This window comes from Balaenoptera borealis (assembly GCF_965194805.1).
Source record: "Balaenoptera borealis genome assembly, chromosome: 12".
NCBI classification, from domain to species: Eukaryota; Metazoa; Chordata; class Mammalia; order Artiodactyla; family Balaenopteridae; genus Balaenoptera; species Balaenoptera borealis.
The window spans coordinates 45,498,504-45,517,921 of NC_138869.1; the positions used below are offsets into that span (position 1 = coordinate 45,498,504).

The following is a 19,418-nucleotide window of genomic DNA, read 5'->3' on the forward strand; positions in this document are numbered from 1 at the left end:
TTGTGCCATGAGCTCCTGTGGGCAAGGACGGACCCCTCTTCTCTGTGTCCCTCATGGCACCCACCAGTTCTGGCATGAAAGAGTGAATGAATGAATGTTGATAACAGATCAGTTGAACTTTGTCTTCTGGGCAGGCCCACCCCCTTCATCAGCTTCCCCTGCAGATGGCCTGGGGGCTGCTCTACAGACGTTCAGCTGAGCACATCCCTGCCCTGAGGCTGGGCCATTCCCCGAAGACACAGCATGACCTGTTGCCTACCCGCAGTCCTGCCTCCTGGGCGGCCCTTAAGCTCAGCCTTTCGGTTTTGGCCCCAGGTTCTCTGTGTTCCTGCCAGCAGACATAAGAGGATCTAGAGGCCTCTGACCTCCCAGCACATCCTTTTTCTAATTTGCACTTGGAGATACAGACATGGGTTGTGACATTTCTTGATTCTTTTATAATCATGGAAAGGCAAAGCCAAATTGCTAATTTACGTGAAAAGATGTTTCAGTGCTCCTGAGAACTAGCCAATTTTGTATTACTTCATTATTTTTGAAACAGCTTATTGCAATTATTGATGAAAGCAACTTTTAATGTTGCGACACTATATTTCCAAACAATGAGAGACCCTGGATCTGTCACCCCAAAGCCTGGCTGGTGATTCTAGTGCTGAAACTTGGACCCCACTCTCGTGCCCATCAAGCAGGATCCCTGGTCAGACACCACTCTCGTGCCTTGGCAGGATCCACACCCAAGACAGAAGGGCCCCACAGCCTCCTTGAGGGCCTCAAAGACTTGGGCTGGCTCTGCTTCTCCATGGCCAAGTGCTACTCGCCACATGCCCACTCTCAACAGCGCTGTCTCCCTAGGTCTTGCCCCTCTGCTCCAAGAAATGCTTTTTGTACCAAGTAGTCTAAGCAAAGAATCAAGACCAGCTTTTCAGGACGAGCAGATTTCAGAATAACATATTGTCCAGACTAAACACTAGAGGGAATGTTTAGATGACCTGCGATTTCCCTCATTGTTAGTACCTGACTTCTTCACTTAGCATCTCCTGGAGCTAAGTTCACACCAATACATGCAGGGTGGCCTGCTCTTTCTGGGGCCTCCAGTGTGTCCCACTGTAGGCACAGCACCATGCTCTATGTCAGCGGTCCCCAACCTTTTTGGCACCAGGGACCAGTTTCGTGGAAGACAATTTTTTCATGGAACAGGGCAGGGGGGTGCTGGTGCAGGGATACTGTTCAGGAGGTAATGCGAGCAATGGGGAGTGATGGGGAGCAGCAGATGAAGCTTTGCTCACTTGCCCGCTGCTCACCTCCTGCCATGTGGCCCAGTTCCTAACAGGCTACGGACCAGTACTTGTCCACGGCCCGGGGGTCGGGGACCCCTGCTCTGTGTGACACCCCCCCCACACACACACCGTGATGGACATTTAGTTTGCTTGCAATCAGTGAATGATAAGCAGGGTTGCACTGGAGACCCCTGTATGTGAGCCGTTGTGCATCAGGGGAGTGTATTTAAAAGATGTAGAAGCAGAATTCTAGTTTTAGAATTTAAAACCAGCTTCCTGAAATAGGGTCAGCTTGTGTACTGAGGACAAAATAGAACATTTATCCAAATGAGATTCCCATCTCCCATCTCATACTGCCACAAAACAAAACAAAACCAAAACAAGTGGTAGGATATCCTTTACATCGGTAAATGAGGGAACCGGGAGACAGCTGTTGGTCACTGAGGCCTCTGGCTCTGTTTTCTGGGAGTTGTATTGTGGTCTCAATAGGGCCAGGAGGGCCCCATGGGCAGCCTGGGTCAGACAATGGGCAGCCTCTGTTACCTCTGCTAGCTGTGCCAGCCTGCTGCGGACCTCGGGCCAGGCAGCGAGTCCTCTTTCAAACGCTGGGCTGGCTGCCGCGTGCAGATGGAGGGGTATCCTTCTGCCCTAACTGGCTCCCGAGCACTTTAGGTACCATCTGTACAGTCAAGATGATCCACAAAGATTCACCTTAGGACCGCTCCTCTGTGTCCCACTCTCTAGGAAGCACTGAGACCAGAGGGAGGGCAAAACTTAGGGGCTGCCACTCCCCAGGGGCTGCAGACTAGTGGGAGAGGAAAAACATCCCAAATCCAGGCAGCACCAGGGCAGACATGAGAGGTGGGTGTGGGCTGGGTATCCTCTCGGGTGTGCCAAACCCAGCCCAGGCACTATTCCGGCTTCCTCTGTCCTCTCCCCGCTGGTGCTTCCCTTCAAAGAACTAGTAGACCTAGGGAGGGGGGAGGGGGGAGGGGGGAGGCGGGGGGCGCTTATTGGGCCACAGGGCGTGGCTAACCTCGTGAGGTCACCAAGCGCTGGATAAACAGGTGCAGAGCGAGCGCAGGTGGCAGAGCCTTCGTTCCCCGGAGTCGCCTCAAGAGCCCAGACATGAAGCTCTTCTTCCCCGCCCTGCTGTCCCTTGGGGCCCTTGGTGAGTGCGGGTACCTGGGGGCACGCCACTCCGGGTGGGCGTCCGGGTCCCCTGGCCCCTCAGTATGCGCGTCCCGGTCCCGCGCACCGCCAGGTTGGCACCAGCGCCTGCAGCGGGGGCGGAGCCCGGGAGTGGGCCGGCTCCCGCCCACTCGCCTGGGGAGGGGCCCGAGGAGGGCTCCGCGAAGCAGGTGGGGTCTTTTCCCTAGAGCTGGCAGAGCTCCCCGAAGGGTCTTCCAGGTCCGTGTCCCATTTTGTCCTACCCATAGTACTGTTACATGCGTATACATGGGGGGGGGGGGGAAAATGAGACTCAGAGAGGGTGAGTGACTTGCCCAAGACACACAGGAGACTGGAGATGGGATCCCAGCTCCTGCAAGGACTATGTAACTTGGGCAAGAGAGAGTCTTTCTGAACCTTAGTTTCATTTAAAAATGGTCCAGTCCTCTTCCCACACAGCTGTGAGGAGGGGGCAGGGGCCACCTGCTCTGTGGTAGGCAAAGGTGTACGCAAGCCTCCCACTGCAGAAGGTCAGGGGTGGTGGCACAGACCCTGCTGATGGGACCCTTCTGCCAGAGGGTGTGAGAGAAGTGATCGGTTTCTGGTTTTTAATGTGCCAGGACTAGAAGGGGACTAAATAGAAGTGACTAAACAATTGTTAGCTCTGTACCCAAGTATCTGAAATAATTTCTGGGGTGCTCCGAGGACACTCACCTATGACGGACATTAGTGATGTAAATGTGAGGGCAGGGCTTCCTGCAGTGGAGGGGGAGGGTCCAGGGCAGCAGCGGTAAGGGCTCGAGGGCGTCAGCACCTAGGCAGTGTGTGTGCATGGGGCTCAGAGTGAAAGCCCAGGCGTCACCCCCTCCCCCCCGCAGCAGCCCAGTGCAGCCTCCTCCTGTCCTAGGGCATCTACGCTGGGCTGGGAGCTTCCTGGATGGAAAGGGGTGGCTAAAGGATAGCAATGAGCTTATGCCCCCAAACCTGTCCCTATCTTTTCTGGTCCCCTTCTCCAAATTCCTTCCCATGGGTATTGGTTATTTCTCTCTTCTCTAAGGCAGGATTGGCCTAGCCAGGACCAACCGCTCAGGACCAACTTCCCCTCTGCTCCCTGACACGTGGTCTGCTGGGCCCACAGCACAGGGTCAGGGCCACCTGGGAGAGGCCCGAGGGGTAGGAAGCCTTGCTTTCCTAGAGGTGGTCACGGGCGGTGGTCTGGATTCTGGCTCAGAGTTGCACCACTGGGTTCCATTTTCACTTGAATCTTTGGTTGTCTTGGCCCCCACAGAGGTCTGCAGTTTAAATCCTGCAGTCCACGGGATGGTGGCCAATGTCCCAAAGTGTCACGGAATCCCTTGTCCTACCCAGCGGAAGGAGTGGCAGCTGCCCTAGGGGATTCCTGCCCTGCTCCTCCTGGGTGTCCTGGCTGGCAAAGGCTGGGTGGGGTGGGGAGAGTAACTCCATCCCAGCCCCTGCCTTTGAGACCGGGGCACTGCATGTCTGCACAGAAGGAATCTGAGGATTTGTACTTTCAGGAAGGTTCCATCGAGGCTCAGGTGGGCAGCATCTGAGTGGCTGAGACAGATCAGGAGCAGGGCTGGGGATACAGGAGGGGCCAGACCCAGACCTGCTTCAGGGAGCATTTTGTCTTGAGAGGGACACACAGCTTCAGAGCTGGCCGGTGGGAGCTGTGGAGGGGATGAGCAGAATGCCGTGTTCTGCACCCAGCCCTGGGGTTTGGGGGGCTGCGGGCTGTGGGTCTCAGAAAACCTCTCAGTGATGCTTTAGTATCTTGGTTCATCCCCTCCCAGGGGAGCAAACAAGCTCTCCCCCAGGTTCCCATTCCTGCCCCTGCTCACGCCCTCCCCCCAGCTTGAGACATGGTCTTCGTGTGGCTCTCTCCCTTCACCCACAGGTCCCATCTATTACTAAGCTAACTTTTGACACCAACGCCTTATTTCTGCCCTGTTCTCCATTCTCGATGCCTTTCTGCCTGGTTCCCAGGCTTCAGTCCACCTGTCCCTGCCCTCCCAGAGTCACTGCTCCACTGCTTCCCAATAAGACCTTCTTGGGCCAGCACTGGAGGCTCTCCGTGATCTGACCCCAAACACTTTACCAGCCCCATCTCCATGGCAGCCCGTCTCTAACCCAGTTAGCCTAAATAGGCAGGGGGTTTGGTGTCTGACTGCCTAGGTTCAAATCCTAGATCCTAACTTATTAGTTGTGAAACCGTGGGCAAGCCACATAACTAGTTCAAGCCACTGTTTCATCACCTGGAAAATGCAGATATTGGCAAAACTCACAATAAAGAGGGGCTGGGAGGGTTGAAGGAGACAGAACACATGAAGGGCTGAGTAAAGACCTGCGTAGAATGTGCTTGCAACCGTCGTTGTGCACGTGGCCCATTGTTCCCACCTCTTGGAATGCCCCCCCGCCCCCCCATTATTGGCTGAGGTCATGGGGACATCACTCCTGGCTTGGTATTTGTTCTCTTCTAGAACATTCATCATACTTAGCGTCCTCTTTTTGGGCTTTTGCCTCTCCAGATGGGAGATGAGAGCTGGTGCTGTCTGCTTGCACGTTCCTCTGCATATCACTCAGTGCTGTGTATACAGAGGGCATCCAGGAAATGCTATTGGGTCACAAATGGCTGAATCTGATAAGGCTAATTCTCACTTCAGGACAGTTCCAGGAAGGTTTCCAAGGATAGATCACACCCCCAGAGATTTCCCTGGGCTGATGGCTGGTGGAGGAAGGGTGTGGCAGCCACACCCTTGGCGGGTGTCTCAATACCCTGGTGGGTCTGACTGCGCAGGGGACGGCTCATGAATAGGAGGTGGCAGAGGGCTGAATGGTCCACCCCAAAGCACATCCTAAAGGGGAGGTGGCTTTTGCAACCAAGAGTTTTTTGTTTTGTTTTTGTTTTTGGTAACAGCTTTACTGAGGTATATTTTACATATCATAAAATTCACCTATTTAACGTGTACAATTTAACGATTTTTAGTAATTTTACCAAGTGGTGCAACCATCACGGTAAATCAGTTTTAGAACATTTCCATCCCCCCATAAGAGTCCTCTCTCTGACACAGTGGTGAATGGTGATAACTCAGGCAAACTGACCCAAACTGACAACACCTACTGCAGCTACTGACAAGGGGTGCGGTGTATTTTCCTTTGTTCCTTTGGCACCCTCTGGGAGATGCCCGTAGCCACAACAATCTAGAGAGACCCAGATTCCAGGTGGGACGTTGCCACTGCTGAGCAGCTATCACTCAGTGTCCTCAAGAGTCAGATTCCACACCAGAAACACAGGAGTGATAATCCCTTCCCTGCCTGCCTCCCAGGTTCCAGGGGGAGAAAGCAGGTGGAAAAACTCCATAAACTGATAGAAGGCAGCATCATTGTTTTTTTTTCAGGGAGTAGGAAGTATGTCAGTCATAGGAGGGCAAAGAATCCAGAGAGACAATCCAGATTGTCTCCTCTAAGTTGTTGAGAATTACAGCCCTCTGGCCAGCATGGTGTTGTCATTAGGCTAGCAAGACACCTCCATTTGAGGAGAGTGGCCTGACTTAGCCACAGAATGGAGAGGGAAGGGGAGGACAACTCCATGAGAGGGTGAGGCGGTCTCTTCCATGGGCAGTGGTGGAGCCCTCACTCCTCGGCCTCTTTCTCCCAGGACTGTGTCTGGCTGTCCCTAAGAAAAATGTTCGATGGTGCGCCATATCACAACCAGAGTGGTTAAAATGCTACCGATGGCAATGGAGGATGAAAAAACTGGGTACTCCCTCTGTCACCTGTGTGAGGAGGACCTCTCGCTTTGAATGTATCCAGGCCATTGCAGTAAGTCCATGCCATAGGTTGGGTGGGACCAGACTGAAAGGGACAGGATCCGAGTGCAATAGAATATGTGCTCTCCCTGCTCCCTCTGTTCTTCTTCCTGGACACCTGTAAGCTGGGAGCCATCCTCTCTCATAGGACACAATGCTATTTTGAAAGCAGAAATGAACATTCTGAAGTGGAGAACCATGTGTAGGGAAACTGGGATGGCCACAGAAATTGTGAATAAGCAAAAAATTTGAAAGCACCAGAGGGAATATGCAACAGCTCTGACAAGTGACTGCTATTTACACTCTATAAAGAACTAAGTCAATTGGTAAGAAACATAGGATCATATAAGAAAAACAATATGAGGAGATGGAGTTCATAATGAAAATGTTCCCCTTAATAATCAAGAGAAATACAAATCTAAGCAATTTGTTAGCACTTGCATTTCCTAAATAATAACCCTTAATAAAATGAAACCCTGTCCCACTGGTGATTCTATAGTGAAATTGATCTTCATAGTGAGTGGCATTCCAAATCAGAAAGGAATCAGCTGGAAAGCAGAATGGCAATGACAGCCAAGGCCTTGATGATAAAATGCCTATTGTCTGGGTGATCCCACCCTCAGATGCCTATCCGAAGGCAACAGGTCATCAGAAGGAAAAACAAGCTATGAGGACAAAGCTGTCCATAAAAGTACAGTTTTAACAGCAAAGAGTTAGAAGGAACCCAGGTGGTGAACATTGGAGGGAATTTTTTAAATTTAGCGTAATAAATTATGGAACAGCCACATTTATAATAAAATATCATGAAGTCAATAAAATCAATAAAGGCACTACAGAGGTAAGAAAATGTAGTCAGTTTTAGACGAATAAAACAGTCTGCAAAATATTATCTATACCAGGTTGCAAATATGAGAAATAGGTAAGCATATGAGGAGTAACATGCCAAAGAGAATGAACGTGGTTTATTATTATAAGTTTAAGATATATTAAGAGTTAAAATTTCTATTCAATAAACAAGAACTTAAAAGAAGTAAATATAGAGCAAAAAACAGGGGAGAAAGCATCTAGAACAACTTTTAATATAAATGACCGCGAAGGTTGCGATCCGCGGAGAGATCTAAGCCACGTGAAAAAGCGGCCACCCGCCAGCCTCAGGAGTTAAAGCAGTTCCGCTGGGCCTCATTACCCAAAGAAGAGGGGCCTTGGGCTTGTGCCAGCTCTCATGGCACCTGCGAGGACGTGACTGAAAGCTGACCCTTTGGAAGAGCCTTCCAGCCATGGAGACTTCTGACCTTCTGAAGTTCACTTGCGTGGCTTAGGGCGGGTTTTCTCCTGAAGCCGGTCTGGCCTCTGCTTTCAGGCAAAAAAGGCAGATGCTGTGACCCTGGATGGTGGTTTGGTGTTTGAGGCAGGCCTGGAACCCTACAAACTGCGGCCGGTAGCGGCGGAGGTCTATGGGACGGAAAAGGGTGAGTTGTCCCTGGGGACCCAGAAGTTGGGGTGGCCTGGGCCCTGGGCTCCGTGGAGTCAGAGCGGATGAGGCACAGAGGTGGTGTCTCGGGCAGCATCACACTTACAGGGAACGGAGTCCCTGGGCTCTTTGGGCCGGTCGCTGACCCACCGGGGAAACAGAGCAGGCTCTGGGCTGCGGTGACCAGATGAAACGGCAGCACACATTCCCCTTCCCACTGGGGGCTTGGTCAGGGTGGGCTGTTTCTCTCCCTCCGGTCCAGGCTAAGAGCTCTCGATTCTTTCTGCCCTTTAGCAGAGCCCCAAACCCAGTATTATGCCGTGGCTGTAGTGAAGAAGAGCAGCAACTTTCAGCTGAACCAGCTACAAGGCCGGAAGTCCTGCCACACGGGCCTTGGCAGGTCCGCCGGGTGGAACATCCCTATGGGGATACTTCGCCCGTTCTTGAACTGGACAGGGCCACCTGAGCCCCTCCAGAAAGGTAAGATGGCTGGGGGAGGGGGGTTGGGGGTGATCTCAGGCTGGGGTCTCTACTCCAGTGGCACATACACAAGCCCCTTCGGGATGGCCCAGGTGAACATGTGGGATGACTCCAAGGCAGCGGTGAAGTTAACTGATGTGAAACCTGCAGGGGCAGGTCTACCCGCATCAGCAGTCCTGGGAGGTGGCAGGTGAATCTGTTCTCAGCCAAAGTACATCTCTCTGAGCTCCTAGCTTTGCAAAGGCTGCCAGGCAGGGGTGGAGGGAGCGCGCACTGGGGGGTGCCACTGGCTGTGGCCCGGTGGGCTCACACTCTGGTTCATTTCTCTCTGTTCCACAGCTGTGGCCAAATTCTTCTCTGCCAGCTGTGTTCCCTGCGTGGATGGAAAAGAGTACCCCAACCTCTGTCAACTGTGCACAGGGACAGGGGGAAATAAATGTGCCTGCTCCTCCCAGGAACCGTATTTTGGCTATTCTGGTGCCTTCAAGTGAGTGAGACTGTCCTCTTCTCCCCAGTGGCCCACATGTCCTCCGGCTAGGAAGCGCTTTCTCTGATCCCAAACAGAGCTCAGTCAGCTAGTGGGGACCATCGAGGAGGTCCAGTCCTACTGCTGTGCAGACAGAGAAACTGAGTCCGAAGAGGGTGCCCAGTGCACCTTCCCAGTGCACTTTCCCCTCTAGCCCCCCAGGCCCGACATGTGCCCTCTTACCTCTGCACCAGCCCCATGAACAGCCACCTGGCCAGCGGCCCCTTCTGTCTCCCCAGAGAGCCCTGAATCGGGCTTTGTCCCTCTGTTGTCCTGGGCTCCTCCTGCTGACTCTGTCCCCTCCATAACCACAGAGGGACTGAAGGAGTCTTGTCATGAGAAGACCAGTCCCAGGCTCCTGGCCAGGCAGGACAGCCTGCCCTGTCCCGGAGCCAGGAGGCGGTGGGCTCTGCCTGACTGACCGGCCTCATCCCCTCTCTGCAAACCCCCCACCCAACTGACGCTGCTCCTGTTCCCCCATCTGCCTCTCGGACTCAGGCGTTTTGCGCAGGGAGGGCTCCTTGCTTCTCCGCTGGCCAGGGCACATCTGCCACTTAGTCCTGGGAGAAAAAAGCTACATGGCCAAGGACACACTACTTTTACCCCCTGGTGTAGAGGCTCGAAACTCTTTTACATAGAAGGACAAAGTTTTGCCCTCTCAGCCCTTAAAGCAGAAAGCAGGGGTCTCCGGCCAGCACCTGAGCCCTTCTTCCTCAGAATTCACCTGGAGGTGACCCCTGAAGCCTTCCCAGTGGGGATGCCCCAAAGCCTGAAGGCCCTGCCCTCCACAGATCAGGAGCCCACAGAAGACAAGCCCCAGGAACCTGTTCCACAGGGAGGCATAAGGAAGAAGTCGGGGAGGGCCGCTCTGTGCTGACCCTTCTGGGGCTTTCTCATCCCCCAGGTGTCTGCAAGATGGGGCTGGAGATGTGGCTTTCGTCAAAGACAGTACAGTGTTTGGTAAGAGGAGGAAGAGCCACGGGTACTGCCTCCTTTCCTTTTCTTTCCTTATTTTATTTCATTTCATTTTATTGTAATTCCAAGTAGTGAGCTAATTTGACTCCTCACTTCCTGGCACACGATCATCAAGGTTCCCTACAGAGCATAGCTCTTATTTTATGTTATTTTATATTTTAAACGATCAGTTTTCTTCAAATCTCCCATGCCCGCTGTCTTTCTCTTCCGCCTCAAAGACGCCCACGCCAACGTATTTGACGCGTGTCCTCCGAGATATATGTGGTCTTGCAAAATGTGTAGTGCTGCTTTGTGTTTCTGGATTCTAAGCTCACAGAAGCTTTACTGATCATTATCGATCATGATGTGATCAAGGTTTTCCACTCAGCATTTTGTTTTGGAGATTTATCCGTGTCGTTGTACTTGTCTGGTTCAGTGGTTCTAATAGATGAGAAATGCTCCATGGAAGGCACCCATCACTTTTTTTTTTTTTTGGCTGCACTGGGTCTTCGTCGATGCGTGCGGGCGTTCTCTAGTTGCAGCAAGCGGGAGCTACTCTTCGTTGCGGTGCCCGGGCTTCTCATCGTGTTGGCTTCTCTTGTTGTGGAGCACGGGCTCTACGCGTGTGGGCTTCAGTAGTTGCAGTGTGCGGGCTGAGTAGTTGTGGCTCGCGGGCTCTAGAGCGCAGGCTCAGTAGTTGTTGCAACTAAGCGCACGGGCTTAGTTGCTCCGCGGCATATGGGATCTTCCCGGACCAAGGATCAAACCCGTGTCCCCTGCACTGGCAAGCGGGTTCTTACCCACTGCGCCACCAGGGAAGTCCACACACATCACATTTTATTATCTATGGTTGTAAAGCAATAGATATGTCATTGTTGGTTTATTTTGCATTTCTCTGACGTCTAGTGAGTTTGATCATCTCAATATATTTGCTAGTAGTTTGGGCTTCCCTTTCTTCTTTTATGATCTTTGACTATTTTCCTCTTGATTTTCATGTCTGTTTCTTCATAATTTTGATTCAAGGCTAGGCATTCCTTCTCTCTAGATATCCAGCCATTGTTGGTTCTAGACTTTAGGAAAATCTTTTCTCAGTCAAAAAATCTGTCAGTAGCACCTTTGTTGAACAGAAGCCCTTGATACTGATAAGGTCAAATTGGTTACTTTTGCCCTGCTGGTTTGTGTTTTGGGGACTTTTAAAGATGCCCTCTTCCCTCCAAATCATAAAGATTTTCTACAATAAGATTTATAGACTCCCCTCCCTAACACACACTTGTTTGTTCATACGTACTCTACCTAGGAAATCAGGTATGGATTTAGCTTCAGCATTTTTCCCCTTTAGAGTGAGACCATTTTCCTTACAGTAACGGCTGTAAAAAGTTCCACCCTTTTCCTGCTGATATGTGGAGCCTCCTATACATCAAGCTTGTTTATAATCATGGATCAGTTTCTGAGCTATTTTGTTTCATTTGTCTATTTGTATTTTTCTGCTTTTATTACTCTGGCTTGTAGTGGTTCTTAATAGCTTGTGGGGGTCTGGGGAGAGAGTGTGCACGCAAGCGCCTTCCCCCAACACTTTGCTATTTGTTTTCTAACTAAAATTTTAGAATTATTTTGTTGAATTTCTAAAAACATCATACTTTAAGTAGAATTGTATTGAATTTAAATTGATTCATGAAAAATTGACATATTTATGTCAAACTGTCCAATCCCTGATCATGATAAATCTCTCCCTTTTGATCACACCTCTTTTTATGTCCCTTAATAGAACTTATAGAACTTAACATTTTTCTCTTGGTCTCCTGCATTGTTTGTTTTTGTTTCTGTTTTATTTTGGCTGCGCAGCATGACTTGCGGGATCTCAGTTCTCCAACCAGGGATTGAACCCAGGCCACCGCAGTGAAAGCACCGAATCCTAACCCCTAGGCCCACAGGGAACTCCTTCCTGCATTGTTTAATGAGGCTAATTACCAGCTATTTAATGGTTTTAGTTGCTATTATAGTATCATATTCTGTATTAGTTTCTGTCTTATTATTGCTAACGAGAGTAACACTTGATTTTTGTAGTGTTGCCTTGCTGGACTCTCTTGTTAGTTTTATTAGTTTTTTCTTGGTTTCACTGGCTTTTCTATGTAGGTGAGTACCTCATCTTTAAAAAATTAGAGTTTGTCTTTTTCCCAGTGTTTATATCTCTTATTTCTTTCGTAAATTGTGAAATCCAGGTCGTCTGATATTGTGTTGGCAACGTGACAGCTGACATCTTTGCCTTGTTCCTGATTTTGAAGTGACTGTTTAAATTTTCTTCTTTTAGTATGATTTTGCTGTAGATATTTTGATAAGTGGCATTTATCAAGTTTAATACCTTTGCCAAGTTCTCTATGTTACTAGTTTTCCAAAACTAAAAAAAAAAAAAAAAGCACATATAGATGTTGAACATATAAATGCTTTTTCTGCACCTATTAGGATTAAGATGGTCTCACGATTTTCCTTTAACCCATTCTTGTCATGAATTACTTTAGCTTCTTTGACATTCAGCCATTCTTTTGTGAATGGAATAAACTGATAAACCTTAATCCTGATCTATTAGTTTTAAAATACTCTGTTATATTGAGTTAGCTAATTATTTTAGATTTTTGTGTTTATGTTCATAAGTAAAATAGGTCTGTAATTATTCCCTCCTGCACTTCTTTCTCTGATTTTGAGATCAAGATTATACTAAGCTCATAAAACAACTTGGGTCAGTTTCTGTCACTTTATGTATTTTGAAGCAATTTACATGTGATACAGATTAACAGTTCCAAATTGGGATGAACTCACTCATAAAAATAATATTTTCTCTTCTTTTGATAAACCCAAGTGTTGAGAAGTGGCTCAACTGTATTTCTTGCTTTAAAATTTTTCTTGTTTTTATTCTTGCTAGAGATGTGGGTAAGGCAGCAGCCTCTGGCTGGCCCCCTGGGCTTGTCTCCATCATGTGACCCTTTTCTAGGTGGAGTTGCCATGGAAACAGATGGGTCTGGTTCAGCCTCCTTGGCTTGCCAGGCAGGAGTTGCAGCAACCCCAGGGCCTGTATGATCCAATCAGAGGAACATGGGCTTACCCCTAATGCTTTTTGGGCACTGTCTTTACCTTTCTGGATATTCTGGAGCAATCCACTGCCTTTCTGATCCCCAGTTTTGTCAACTGTGTAAGATGTCTCCTCCAGCTGAAATTCTATGGGGGAAGGGGGACTACAGCTCATGGCTACTGCCTGGGGTTGCCTCATCTGGGCTCCCCTCCACCTCCCTCTTTCCCTAGAGAACCTGCCAGAGAAGGCTGACAGGGACCAGTATGAGCTGCTCTGCCCAAACAATACTCGGAAGCCAGTGGATGCATTCAAGGAGTGCCACCTAGCCCAGATCCCTTCTCATGCTGTTGTGGCTCGAAGTGTGGATGGCAAGGAGGACTTGATCTGGAAGCTTCTCCGCAAGGCACAGGTATCCCCACCCAGAGTACCCCCAACCTGCTTGGATTTGGTGGTGGGGAGGTTTCCTTCCTTCCTTCCCTAACTTCCCGCCACTCTAGAAGCCCTCTGTAGCCTCACTGCACAGATGCAGTGGCTTGCCTGTCTCTAGGCCATACTCCACGCAGCAGGAACAATGAAGCCCCTTCTAGCATTACGGACTGGCGCTGTCTCATGGGCTGGAGTAGAAGCAGGGGGAGGACAATGCAATATTCTCAGGACTCTAAGGTGCTTGGAACCCAGCAGCTTTTTAAAGATGAAGCCATAACTGAGCTATGTCACAGGGATGGCTTGAGTCCCTCTATGGGAGGAAGTCAACCAAGGTTCCTCCTCTCAGAATCATCCCTAAGTTCCAGATATTCTTTTTCAACATCATGTTTTTGTTTCCTATTTACCACTGACATCATAATTCTCTTTTCCCTTAATTAGGAGAAGTTTGGAAAAAGCAGTGTACAGGGGTTCCAGCTCTTTGGCTCTCCTCGTGGGCAGAAGGACCTGCTGTTCAAAGACTCTGCCCTTGGGTTTTTGAGGATCCCCTCAAAGATAGATTCTGGACTGTACCTGGGCTTCCGCTACCTCACCGCATTGCAGGGCCTGAGGGCAAGTGAGTGAGGACCAGGCAGGCCCCAAGGGCAGGCTGGTGTGGGTGGTGAGCCATGGGTGAGGCCTTCGGGGAGCACCTCACCCCCACCCCATGGGCAGCTTGGCCCTGCTCTGTAGTGGTCACTTGGCCATCTCCCAGCCACTGGAGGTCTTCACCATGGTAGGTTTGATGTGAGTGTGACCACCTTCTGTGGACCAAGTCAGGTGAAAAGTGTCTCCAAAGGAATGTGCCGCCTCCTGATAATACTGCCACAGGCCTCTGTGTGCGTCAGGCTCCTCAGCCCTGACGGAACAGTCAGTTTGCCTCCCAGGAAGTGAGAAGTATGAACATGAACCAAGAGAGCCAGGGCCCCTCCTGGGATAAATCCAGAGGCCTGGTGGGACACGGCCCAGTGCCTGGGCCCTGAACTTGGCTGGGATACCACATTGGGCCAGCTCAGCCATGGCTCCTTCTCCACTGGAGGCTTCAGATGGAGTCTGGGTGAACTGGGAAGCTGCGCTGTTGTCAGTGGTGGCGACTGCCTGCCTTAGGGGAAGTCAGGACAGGGCTCAAGGTCCCCTAGGCCACCTCTTGGGGCTGCCACTGTTTCTGTGTCCTGGAGCTTTTATCCCGTAGGACAGAGATATTAGGCAATATCTCGGTATCTCTCTCATTACACTAAAGCTTGAAGGGTGGATTAGAAGCTGGGGAAGCCTCCAAAGGAACAGAAATGAGACACAAGGAGGGCTATGCCTGAAGAAGGGTTTGGGGAGCTGAGAGTGGAGGGGGCAGAGGAGCACGTGGATGGGAAGAGGCGCAGGTGTCTGATTCCACTCTTCTCTGGAGGAAGTAGCTCCCGCCCAGGGAGCGTCGGGGCAGGAAGGGCGCTCTGAGTGGAGCACGCGCTCCAGGGAGGTCAGCGGGCCTGGGTGTCCCTCGCTGGGCTCAGGGCCCCTGCCGACCGCCATGTCCCCGGGCAGCTGCAGCGGAGGTGGAGGCGCGGCGCGCGCGGGTCGTGTGGTGCGCGGTGGGACCTGAGGAGCAGCGCAAGTGCCAGCAGTGGAGCCTCCAGAGCAGCCAGAGCGTGGCCTGCGCCACGGCCTCCACCACTGACGACTGCATCGCCCTGGTGCTGGTAGGTGGCCAGCGGCGGGCCTGCGGGCGGTGCGGGCGGGGCAGCGCTCCGAGGAGACTAGGTCACAGGCATCTGGTCTGAAGCGAGGCGGACCTTAGAGGCGCTACGGCCCCGGGGGCGGGGTCTGCTCGCGCCTGCGCAGTGTGGGAACAGGCACAGCTTTCTGTCTGCAATCTGTTTACTGTGGGCTTTCCGCTCTCCTGATTTTAAGAACAAGTTGCGATGAATGCAGGTAATTTGGAAAATATAGAAAGATGTGATGTAAAAACAAACAAAACACTGGGACGTCACACAGAGATACCACAGTTAGAGTTTTGCTAACTTCCCACTCCAGGATTTCTCGGTTCATCTCAGTTTAGGCTCGGAACAGTACTGGGTCGTTCCAGTTATGTAGTTTGAGTCCTTTTCACTTAACAGTGTATCATGGCCATTTCCCCACGTGACACATTCTCTGAAAACACTTTAAAAAGTGATTTCAGGATATCTTTTATATGGTGTGGCACAGTTTAGTCATGACCCTATTCTTCTTTGTCTCCGTATTTTGTTGTTATCAATAACCCTGTGCTGTGCAGCCTTGAATAGAAATCTTTATCCACATCTCCTATTAGCTTTAATAATGTTGTAAAAAAATTATTACTTAGTCAAAGAGGGAGTTTTACAATCTTGATGAATCCATGTTCCAGTTCTGGAGCGTGGGCTCGTTCATTCTGATGGTGAGCGAATTTAATTGTTTCTGCTCACTTGCTGAATAGCTTCTGTGTAGCACTTTGAGTGTAGTGCTAATGAGCAGAGACTAGACAAGACCAGCTGTTCCCCTCTGTCTCTTCAGTGAGGGAGGCTGGTCCAGGAGGGCATCCAACAGTGCTCCAAGTGCAGAAAGGGATTTCGTTCAGAGGACCGGGCTACCTGTGCCGGGTCTTTCCAATGGAAGCGACAGCATGAAAGGCATGTAGGGCTGGTAGAGAATTAATAGTGCACAGGGCGTTTCCATGGGGTGCTCAGTTCAACCCTTGCTGCTTTACTGGGGCACCTGACAGCTATTCTCTCAGAGCTGTAAAGACAGGCGGGACAGGAAACAGCCTCACTGTGATGCTGGAGATATGCTTTGTCTTGGCAGAAAGGAGAAGCTGATGCCCTGAGCTTAGATGGAGGATATGTCTACACTGCGGGCAAGTGTGGTTTGGTGCCTGTCCTGGCAGAGAACCAAAGTAAGTGGAGAAGAGTCCTCTCTTTTTTATTCCCTCAGGGCTTCGGGAGTGGGGTAGAGAGGAGTAACCCCACTCGGTGGGTCCAAGTGGAGACATTAAAATGGACAGATACGTTCAAACAGGAGAATCAGGGGAAAGAATAGATGAAAGGGGCTGTGTTACCCACACAGCCTATTGTAGTGAGAACTGACAAAGCCCAGGTTGCTTTCCTCTTTTTAATTTTTAAAAAGATTTTAGTAAAGTATAATATATATGCAGAAAAGTGCACACAAGTGTACAACTCAAGGACATTTCACGAAGTGGTACATCCCCAAGCGCTAGTGCCCAGAGCAAGACACAGCAGGTTCCACAAGTCCCCTTGTGTCCTCCTGTCACCAGCCCCCTTACTCCAGCAAGGGTAATGACTCCTGACTTCAAATGGCACAGATCAGTTCTGCCCATTTTTTTTTTTTTAATTTATTTATTTATTATTTATTTTTGGCTGTGTTGGGTCTTCGTTTCTTTGCGAGGCCTTTCTCTAGTTGCGGCAAGCGGGGGCCACTCTTCATCGCGATGCGCGGGCCTCTCACTATTGCGGCCTCTTTTGTTGCGGAGCACAGGCTCCAGACGTGCAGGCTCAGTAGCTGTGGCTCATGGGCCTAGTTGCTCTGCGGCATGTGGGATCTTCCCAGACCAGGGCTCGAACCTGTGTCCCCTGCATTGGCAGGCAGATTCTCAACCACTGTGCCACCAGGAAGCCAGTTCTGCCAGTTTTTGAACTCTATGTAAAAGGAGTTGCACAGCATGTGCTTTTAAAAATGTCTTTTGCTCAGCATTATACCTCGTTTTGTAGTATTCTATTGTGTGACTCCACTGCAGTTATTTATTCTACTGTGGATGAGCATTTGGGTAATTTCCAGTTGGCTGCTGTGGATAGCGTTGCTATGAACATCTGTGTCCGTGTCGTTTGGTGAGCACATATATGCATTTCTGCTGCATGGAACTGCTGGGACATTCTCTTTGGACTTGATTCTGCAAAGACAAATGCCTTCTGATTTCACTCCTATGTGGAATATTAAAAAAAATAAGTGAACAAACCAAACCAAATCAAACAAAAACAAACACACAGATTCAGGGAATAGAGTAGTGGATACCAGAGGGAAAAGGGGAGTGGGGGGAGAGGGAAAGGGGTAAAGGGCGTCAGCTGTAGGTGATGTATGGAAACGAAACTTTTGGTAGGTATATAGAAGTCAAAATATAATGCTGTACGCATGAAACTTACATAATATTATAAACCAATTAAAAATACTTTTCCAATAAAACATCACCTACAGATTCACATTATCCATCACATGAAACGGGAGTGATGTGACTTTTTCCCAAGGAGAAGCCAGTTACTGAGTCTGAAAGCATGGATCTCCCCATGCTGAAGGGACATAAGAAATGCTACTTTATCCTTAACCTCTCCAGAGGGAACTAGAGGAGGTCAGGCAGGTGAGACAAGGTGCCCCTCACCTCCAATGGGCGAGGATTAGGTAGGAGTACTTCGGTTACAAATGACACAATCCCATTGCCATGTGGCTTAAACAAAAAAGATAGTTGATTGGTTTATGTGGTGATTGAACTGTCCAGATGTTAGTTTCAGCAGTTCCACCCCTGGGTACATCCCCAGACGTGTATGAAGATGTCAGTGACAACATTGGAAGCAGTGAACTTAAGAGCCCTAACTCAGCTCAGTGAGTTACAGACAGTAAGGCAGTTTGAACTTAAAAACACAGTATTGGGACAAATACCATATGATATCACTTATATGTGGAATCTAAAATATGGCACAAATAAACCTATCTACAAAACAGACTCACAGACATAGAGATCAAACGTGTGGTTGCCAAGGGGGAGAGGGAGACAGAGAGGGATGGACTGGGAGTTTGGGGTTGGTAGATGCAAACTATTACATTTAGAATGGATAAACAACAAGGCCCTGCTGTATAGCACAGTGAACTATATCCAGTCTCCTGGGATAAACCATAATGGAAAAGAATATAAAAAAAAAAATGCAGGTATGTATATAACTGAGTCACTTCGCTGTACAGCAGAGACTGGCACAACACTGTAAATCATCTATACTTCAATTAGGGAATTCCCTGGCGGTCCAGTGGGGTTAGGACTCGGTGCTTTCACTGTTGGGGCCCAGGTTCGATCCCTGGTCGGGGAACTAAGATCCTGCAAGCCATATGGCACAGCCAAAAAAAAAAAGAGCTTAAAAACACAGTATTGGGTTGAAAATAAAAAAAGGAGGAAACTTAGTGAAGTCTATAATACAATGCCATTTATTTATATTAAAAACACATATACACAAAACCATGCCAGTATATGTTCTTTGATATGTGTGTATCTTTGAAAAATATATGAACACAATAAAACATGTGTTTAACGACATTTTGCTTGTCTTTATTCTTTCAGAATCCTCCAAAAGCAACGGCCCAGATTGTGTGCACAGACCAACGGAAGGTGAGTTGGAATCGATCACTTTCAGAGTCAAGGGTAAGTTTTTGTATCTGGAGGAGGAGGTGGTGGGAGCTTAAAAAAACCTCACAGAGATGCAGCCATAGAAGCTGTAAGTTCTTTTGCAGATGCAAATCATTCAGAGATGAGTAACTATAATTATGTTTCTATGGACCTTCATACATGGCAGAGAAATATCAGAGTTCCTCATTTTGTCCTGACCACGGAGAAGGTGGGGTGTTACACCCCCATCTCATATGGATACGGAAACAGTGTCCCGGATCTCACTCACAGCCATTGAGAATACTGTGGCAGATCCTGGCCTGGAACCAGGTCCCTTGTGCTAAATCCCTTGCCCTATGCACCAGCCCACCTGCCTGCCAGAGCTGGTGCTTCCTCAGCTTCGGTAGAGCTCTGCACTCGCCGGCAGCGGAGTCTGCCAGGTGCGTGCTCTCAGGAGGAGGACTGCACCCCATTGACCCTCTCTCAGCACAGGGAGGTCCTTGGGGACACACCCCCTGCATCCACACAGCACTTATTCCGGCGGCCATCACTGCTCTGGCCTGATGCAGTTGGTATATTGCATGTTGCAGTTGGCGATTTATGCACACTTGGGGTCATGCTTCCTGGTCAGTGTTTGTGGCTTTAGTAGCCCACATCTAAAATAGAATGAATTGCCAGTTTATAACTCAGGGACAGTATATGGCTGGTCAAGGACAGTCCCCAGCTATCACTTCAAGGATCAGCTTACTATTTCATGTCATAACCCAGATCAATCTCATCTTAACATAGAGCAGCAGCTTAAAG

At 49.6% G+C, this 19,418-nt stretch overlaps 1 protein-coding gene across 1 annotated transcript in view; it reads left to right on the forward strand.

Moving 5' to 3' along the window:
- The first annotated feature begins 2,332 nt into the window (after positions 1–2,332).
- LTF (lactotransferrin) overlaps positions 2,333–19,418 on the forward strand; it is a 28,819-nt gene continuing 11,733 nt past the window's right edge. The window contains 11 exon segments of the mRNA XM_082347371.1: positions 2,333–2,445; positions 6,121–6,284; positions 7,632–7,740; positions 8,040–8,222; positions 8,562–8,709; positions 9,653–9,708; positions 12,997–13,175; positions 13,631–13,805; positions 14,765–14,919; positions 16,037–16,127; positions 18,570–18,617. Of these exon segments, the coding sequence (XP_082203497.1) occupies positions 2,403–2,445; positions 6,121–6,284; positions 7,632–7,740; positions 8,040–8,222; positions 8,562–8,709; positions 9,653–9,708; positions 12,997–13,175; positions 13,631–13,805; positions 14,765–14,919; positions 16,037–16,127; positions 18,570–18,617 (1,351 nt within the window). The 5' untranslated portion in view covers positions 2,333–2,402.